Below are 8665 nucleotides of genomic sequence, written 5' to 3' on the forward strand. Positions count from 1 at the left end.
TAAAATTTTTAAGGAAAATATTATTAGGAATCTAGTAATAAATGCTTCATACTGCTGTTAATTCATATACTGAGAGTTTTGATTAAGAGTAAACCCTCAGAGCATAATTACATCAATCACTGAAATCAAAGTCCTATTATAAAATTAGGCATAGAAATTAATACCAGATTTCCCATTGGGGATCAATTTTCATTTTATAAAAGAAAACTTTATGTCTACTTTATTGGTTTCACTTGCTAATGTCTTTAATGAAGTCACTGAATAGTTTGAGGATACACTAATAGATTAGCGTTTAAAAGCTAATTAATACCTAAACCACCAAGACATGCCTTAAAAAAAAAACCCCAAACTCCCCCCCCCCATGCTTCCAGCAGGAAAAGGCTTGATTGTAGGTGAATCATTCTTTATATGCTAGGGCCCCACACAGGCTCAGCTCATTAGGCGGGAACCTTGGCTTGTTCGTTAAGGCCATACCTAAAGAGATAGGGGGAGGGAACAATATCCTCTACATTAATTCAGAGAATACCCAGACTTTCTGTAAGGTTTTCCTAGTATAAGAGTTAGCTGTCAGTAATGTTGGCCAGTCAGCAATTTGGAGCACCTGTGTCTAGGGAATTATGATTCTTCCACCTTCCATTCCAATGGTAAAATACTTACTTGAACATTTTTAAGAGTGGAATACTGAGATTAACCTGGGATAAGACTGGATCATAACAAACTAAGGCTAAAATTGACAAGAATAGAAATCCCAGAACACTTAATGATGCTTAACTAATGCCTATTCCTAGACCAAGAAGCTGTTGTCTGAATAAAGTAAGGAATCACTGCATGGTGTAACATCAAAAAAGATATGCATCAAAGCTGTATCTCTTTTCCATAACTATTCAATCTGTTATTTTACTTTTAACTGAAGGATTTGCTGAAGAAGGTCATGGACTGAAGCTTTATTGCAGCTTTGTTCACATTAGCAAGGAGTTGGAAACAACCTAAATGCCCATCAACAAAAGAATGGATAGAAAAGCTGTGGTATATTCACACAATGGAATACTATACTGCATGAAAACCAAGCAACTCATGCAATATTATTCAAAATGGGTGACCCCGGAGGACAGGGTGAGTGAAGTATCTCAGTCACAAAAAGACAAATACTGCACGGTGCCAGTGTTGTAAAACAAGACTGACCTCAGGGTTGGGAGGAGACTGAGAAGAATGAGTTCAATAATGTATACTGCATTGAAACAGATGAGGGAGAAAACTGTTTAACTGTTTAAGAGGGAATATTATTAGGGATTTTTGTCATCACAGGAGTCCAGAGCAAAGGTTGTATAGTGGAGTGTACCTCAGGGGAGGGATTGTAAAACAATGGAAGAATTTTCCTTTTACTTTTCCAAGAGGGTAGTGTACTAGAGGGGAAGGTTGAGAGGGGATAAAAGTGTAACAATGAATGAATGGAAATCCAAAGTCTCTGTAAATTTTCATTGAAATGAATAATAAATTTTAAAAAATTTAAAAAGGAAAAAAAGTTGAATGTAGAATAAAAAAAATTGGTTGAAGCTCAATATCAAGAAAACAAAGATTCTAATGAAAGGATCAATTGGTGGCATCGTGATAGAGAGAAGATACTGAGATCGTTAACAGCTTCCGCTTGCTTGGTTCAACAATCAACACTCTTGGTATCGGTAGCCAGGAAATCAAAAGACAAATTGCACTGGGAAAGTCTGCTGTCAGGGAGCTGAGAAGCAACGATGTCAGGCTACAGACTAAGGTGTGTCTGATCCAAACCATGGTTGTCACAATTTTTTGCTATGTATCAGAGATCTAAACAATGAATAAGGGTGATAGAAGATTAATGGATACTTTTGAGTTGTGGTGCTGGAGAGTAAACTGGTCTATCCTGAAGAGGGTGAAATAAAGGTGCTCCTTAAAGGCAAGGATTTTAAAGCTCCATTTCACATATTTTGGGCATGTGGCCAGGAGAGACCAGTCCTTGGAAAGAGGGGCGACTCATGCTGAGAAAGATGGAGAAACAATGCAAGAGAGGAAAACCCACGAGATGGATTGACAAAGAATCTGGGATAATGGGGGTAAGTGTGTAAGACAGTGAGATTTTCTCAGGATAGGGCAGGGTCAGAGCTGTTGTAAATAGGGTCGCTATGACGATCAAGTGACTCAATGGCTCATAAAAACAACATTCAATATGTATGTTGAGCAAATCACTAAAGAAGCTGAACTTTATAAAGAAGATTGTGGCATCAAGATTGGAAGCAGACTCATCAACAATCTGTGTTAGCAGATGAAACAACATTGCTTGCTGAAAGTAAGGAGTACTTGAAAAACTTGCTAAAGAATATCAAGGACCACAACCTTCAATATGGATTCAATCTAAATACCAAGAAAACAAAACTCCTCACCCCTGGGAAAATGGACGTTATGAGAGGTGGAGGGAAGACGGAAATTGTCAGTGATTTCTTCTAATCAACACCCTTGGTATCAGCAATCAGAGCAGAAGCATTTTGCATTGGGGAAGTATGCTATTAAGGACCTCTCCAAGGTTCTGAAGAACAATGATGTTAGTCTGGAAACTAACATGTGCCTAATTTATACCCTAGTCTCTCCAATCACCTGTTATAGACCTGGGAATTGGGTAAGGAATGAGGATGACAGAAGAACTGATGCTTTTGAACTGTGGCGTTGGAGAAAAGTAATGAATAGCTCATGGACTGCCAAAAGAGCGTATAGATATGTCCTGGGAAAAGTGCAGCCAGAGTATTTCTTTCTTTTTTTTTTTTGCATATAGAAATTTATTAGTATGACATTTTCATCAAACTTTAAGATCTTGGCCGTTCCCTCTTGCCTTTGTATAAGGCCAAAAGAGATACATTGGCCACTTTGACAACCTTAAAGAGGACTCCAGGAATGTCATCAACAGCATGACCTTTGGGACCAAATCCAGCAACAAGAACTTCATCGTTCTCCTCAATACAATTCAAGCATCCATCATTAGGTACAAAGGCGGTGATTTTCTTGCCGTTCCTGATGAGCTGGACTCTGACACACTTTCTAACGGCAGAATTCGGCTGCTTGGCCTCAACACCCACTTTTTTCCAACACAATTCCCTTTGCATGAGATGCACCTCCAAAGAGGTTGGCCTTCAAAGCTGTGCCCAAATGGGCTTTTTTTGTACTGTTTATCATGCCACTTCTGGTCGTGCCAGTGGCTGCGCAGCTTCCTGGCGGTACGAAGACCTCGACACTTGCCCATGTCGGTGGGACTACGGGATCCAAGCGAAAGAGCCAGAGTGTTTCTTAGAGGTGAGGAAAACGAAGCTTTGTCTCACATACTTTGAACACGTGGTTAGGAGGGACTGTTCTTTGGAAATGTGCATCATGCTTAGAAAAGTGGAGGGTCAGCGAAGGAGAGGAAGACCCTCAATGTGATGGGGACTGCAACAATGGGCTCAAGTGTGCCAGAGAGGATGAGGATGGGCAGCGCAGGACAGGACTCATTTATGTAGTTCACAGGGTCGTTAACTATCCTACTCAATGAAGCAACATATAATAACTACAGAGAATCTCTTTAAAGAATGTAAAAAGTAAACATATACTGTAAGAACTAAAATGTGGCTGACCCAAGGCATGTTGTTGTTGTTGTGTGTCAGTTGATTGGAAATGACCCAAACCTGATCCTTCTCCCACAGAGCAGCTGGTGGATTTGAACCATGTGCCTTTGGGATTGCTGCACAGCTTCTTACCGCCAGGCCACAAGAGCTCCCTAACCAAAGGTATGGTAATTTCAATTACTTTACATGCATGTGAAAGTTGGGCAATTAATAAGAAAGAATTTACAAATCTGAATTAAGAAGTCAGGGAAGAGAGGTGAACATTCATTCTAGGGACTGACAGAAAATGAACAACTCTGTCTTTGGAAAACCACAGTCAGAATGCTCCTCAGAGGCAATGATGGCCAGACTTTGCCTCATATCCTTCTGGGTATGTTATCAGGAGGGACTAGTAGTCATTGGAGAAGTACTGCGTGGTTGGTAAAGCACAGGGTCAGCAAAGAAAAAGACAGCTCTGAATTAGACAGACTGACACGGTGTCCCCAGTCATGGGCTCAAGCAGAGCCACAATTCTGAGGATGACACAAACCAGGCAGCATTTGTTCAGCTATACACAGACTGCTGTGAATCTGAATCAACTGGATGATGCTGAAACAGCAAAACCACATCATGACCACATTGAAAGAACATTAATACAGACACATATTGTTTGGGCATTATCAATTTGATCCAGTAATATGACGTTTAGTATTCAAACATTTTGTTCTAAACCAAAAGGTTCTTTTCACTCACAAAGGCCCCATTAGTCTTTAACAGGCAAGTATGTTTTCTTTTGGCTTCAGGAAGATACTCATAAAACTCATTGTCTTTGAGTCGGAACCAACTTGAAGTTGACCTTCCAGCAGGTTTCTGCCCTGTCCTGAGTCAGTCTCACTGATTCCAACACACCTAATCCCATTGTCCCATTTACGAGTCAATCCATCTCACCCAGGGTCTTCCTCTCCTGTGCTGTCCCTCCACCCTTCCAAGGATGATGTCCTTCTCCAAGGATTGGTCCCTCCTGGCCACATGCCCAAAGTTTGTGAAACGGAGCTTCAAAACCCTTGCCACCAAGGAGAAACTTGGTTTAACCATCTCTATGACCCATACCTGACAATTCAGCGGTTTTTCTTTTTGCATGGGAGGAGATAAGCCATCCATCACCCACAGAGCAGCTGGTGGATTTGAACCATGTGCCTTTGAAGGACCTGGATGAGATGTATTGACTCAGTAAGTGGGACAATGGGATTAGGTGTGTTGGAGTCAGTGAGATTGACTAAGGATCTATTTGTTTTCTTGGCAGTCCATGGTATGTTCAAGACTCTTCTTCAGTACCACTAGTCAAAGACATTGACTTTTTCTTCTGTCTTCCTTAGTCACTGTCCAACTCTCTGATGTGTAGCAAATAACTGTGAAGGTCATGGCCTGGATCAGGTGCACCTCAATCTCTAGGCTGACATCATCACTTTTTAGCACTTTGAAGAGGTCCCTCACAGCAGACTTCCCCAGTGCAATCTGTCTTTTTATTTCCTGACTGCTGGTGCCAAGCAATTGTGAAGCCAAGGAAGCTTAAACTGTTAACAATTTCAATTTCTATAATAGATATAATATAAAATGTCAACCTGCCTTATAGTAAAAGACAGTACTTTTAGCATGTTTTTATTTGCATTACAATCAGTCATAACACAAGTATTGTATCCTTGGTGTGCTAGATTACAAAAGAGATACATAACATGGCTTGAATATCTGCATGACTACTTCATAGGGCAATAAAGACTCAAAAGTCACTCTCATTCTTACAATCTTTCCACTAGAGCAGTGACAAACAGCTGGGTGCCAAAAGATGTATGTGGCCTAAATAAGCTATTGATAAGGTCTTTGATCTAATCTCAAGAATCCCCTTTGTTTTTCAGATAGCAGAACTAAAGCCTTTATGAAAAGTTAACAGAGGTGACAGAGCGGATAGGGCTCAAGAGAGTAAAATAAGAAACAAATGACTTGAAGGAACTCTAAGTGTTTGGTGGTAGGGACGTCTGGAAGCCCTGGTGTCTTGTGAGTAAGTGCAAGATGAGCTTGGGTGTTCTGTAAAGTGGCCACAAAGCACAGTCACTGGAGAATGTATGACCAAGTAAGTGACCAATGGAATCCCCTTGAATGATAATAGGGAGATAAGCATAGACCAAGGAATAAGAAGAATTAAGGTGAGTAGAAAAAGTCTAATCTAGGAATAAGTTGCAGCTAGTCTTAATAATCAGTAGCCCCGGTACAGGGGGATGTAGTGTTGTGTTTCTTGTGAGGAAGTCTGGTGGACAAGTTCAATGAAATGAAAAAAGGAGATGAAATTCTCAGGGCCCCAAATACCATAAAATGTGAAATATTATCAATTCATTTGATGCAATATTATTTGCAATACAACTCAAACATCTAAGGATATAAAATTAAAACTCAAGAACAAGAGGAATGAAGAGAAATTATTATCTTGCATTTTAGTAGCGAAACATTTCACTCCATAAAAGACAAAATAAACATGGTTACATCCTATCTCAGCAATTCCATTATTCAAAAAGAATATTAATAACATGTAAGTCTTTTAACTAAGTAAAATTTACCAAACTGAAAATAAACTACAAAAAATGTTAGGCATAGCTGTAGTTTTTAACTTTCCAGTAAAATGTCACTTTTTTTTAACTGTCTCAATAAATTTTCTTTTTCTTAAATGCTATCTTAAGGCATTTAATTTTTTTCTTTTTCTTATGTCTGCTAAGGGGAGTTCTGGAGGCTTCTTCTTGTTGTTGTTATTATGTGCTGTCGAGTCATCTGAGACTCATAGCAACCTTATGTACAACAGCCCTAAAACATGCTCTATCCTGTGCCTATCTTATTATTTCTGATACATCTACCCTCATTGTATCAGTCACTGAATCAATCCATCTCATCGAGGTTCTTCCTCTCCTGTGCTGTCCCTCCACCCTCCCAAGCATGACGTCCTTCTCCAAGGGCTGATCCTGCATTGCAACATGTCCAAAGTATGTCAGATGAATCTTTGCCTCTAAGGAGCAGCCTGGCTTCACCCTCTCCAGGACGAATTTGTTTGTTCTCCTAGCAGTCCTTGGTATATTCAATACTCTTCTTCAGCACCACTGCTCAAAGGCATCAGTTTTCCTTCTATCATCCTTAGTCTTTGTTTTCTTGATGTTGAGCTTAAATCCATATTGAAGGCTGTAGTCCTTGACCTTCTGCAGCAAGCTCTTCAGGTCCTCCTCAGTTTCAGCAAGCAGGGTTGTGTCATCTGCATAAGGCATATTGTTGATATGTCCACCTCCTACCCTGATCTCACATTTCTTTTCATAGAGCCCACCCTCCCAGATGTAGATGAAAGGATACAGAGATAGGACACATCCTTGACACACACCCTTCCCAATTTTGAACCATGCAGTGTTTCCTTGCTCTGTTCTGATGACTGCCTCCTGGTCCAAGTATAAGTTTCGCATTAGCTCAACCAAGTGTTCTGGGATTCCCATTCTTCTCAGAGTCAGCCACAGTTTGTTGTAATCCACACAGTCAATGCCTTTGCATAGTCAATGAACCAGAGATGGACATTCCCCTGGGACTCTCTGGAGACATAGTGGTAAGGAATTATACTTCCAACACAAAGATATACAGTTCAACTCCACAAGCTGCTCCAAAGATAGGCAGTCCAACTCCCATGTGATATACTGCCTGTGAAAACCTGATAGGGAGTCAGTTATAGGTCACTTTTGACTTGTTGGTACACAACAACAATAACAACCATGCAAAAGTTCTATTATCATTGTCCTAGGCTTATGTCCACAGTGTGCAAAGAAAATATTACCAAAAATGATTAAGAATCTGGTCAGTAACAAACTTGCCAATTTTCATTTATGTGAAAATTGCAGCTAAGTTTTTCTTTATTATAATGCAAAACTTTCACAGTGATCTTAAAATAATAGGACTTGCAGCTACATTTTGTATTGAGAAATCTCATTTCTAATTATTACATTTACAGCTGTCAAAGTTGGCATGCAAATAAAAATCTGTGACCACAACATCTGTTTCTCTACTAACTAGACTTTAAATATGACCCTGTAAATTCATATTTTAATTATTCTAATAATATCATTTATAACTTGAAAATTATCAAGAGGAACTTTCTTAATGTTTTAATGCACTTCTTTTGCACCATGAAGACTTTTAAACATTTCTATCAACTTACATTAATATTTCAAATTCTTTTCTAAACTAGTTTCAGAAAGCATTTTCAAGTAGCTCTGACATTTTTACCTGCTCAATAGCTCTGTCTCTTTCCAGAGAGAGCAACATTTTCTCCCTTAGTAAAGTGTGGTGCTTCTCATGTAACACTCTTATAGTTGGCTCATAAGATGCGTAATGTAACTTCAAACTGTGTTGTAAAAAAAATGACAAAAAAGAAATATTGCATTAAAGCTGTGATTGCTATATAATGTTGAAAAATTTCTCTGTCTGTTTGCTTACATGGTAATAAAAATAATCATTATGAGGTCAATACACCAGAACCAAAAAGAACAAATATTATTACTTAGGACGCAATTTCAACACAATTTAATGTGGAGATGATGAGGAAAGGACCACATTTATTAACTATTTCTCCACTTTCTAATAGTAAATTTAACTGTATTAAATGTTATGTGCCGTTGAGTCACCTGCAACTCATAATGACCCTATTTACCACAGCCGTAAACCTTACTCTATCCTGTGGCAATCTCACTGTCTCCGATACCCCTACCCCCAATACGCCAGTCACTGAATCAACCCACCTCATAGAGAGTCTTCCCATCCTGCACTGTCCCTCTTCCCTCCCAAGCATGACGTCCTTTTCCAAGGACTGGTCCTGCCTTGAAACATGTCCAAAGCATGTCGGGTGATGCTACAGAATCTTTGCCTCCAAAGGTCAGCCTGGTTTAACCATCTGAAAGAATGAACCTGTTCATTTTCTTAACAGTCCATAGTATAATCAATACTCTTCTCCAGCACCACAGCTTATGGGCATCAATTCTTTTTCTATCTTC

General features: G+C 39.4%; 1 protein-coding gene across 1 annotated transcript in view; it reads right to left on the reverse strand.

Moving 5' to 3' along the window:
• Window positions 1–8665, reverse strand: part of SPAG16 (sperm associated antigen 16) — a 1218973-nt gene that overhangs the window by 1169678 nt on the left and 40630 nt on the right. Inside the window, exon 7 of the mRNA XM_006891956.1 lies at window positions 7902–8019. Within this exon, the coding sequence (XP_006892018.1) occupies window positions 7902–8019 (118 nt within the window). The remainder of the gene's footprint in view (window positions 1–7901; window positions 8020–8665) is intronic.

Source organism: Elephantulus edwardii, unplaced genomic scaffold (genome assembly GCF_000299155.1).
Source record: "Elephantulus edwardii isolate Elephantulus edwardi_28Jun2011 unplaced genomic scaffold, EleEdw1.0 scaffold00106, whole genome shotgun sequence".
In the NCBI taxonomy this organism is placed as follows: Eukaryota; Metazoa; Chordata; class Mammalia; order Macroscelidea; family Macroscelididae; genus Elephantulus; species Elephantulus edwardii.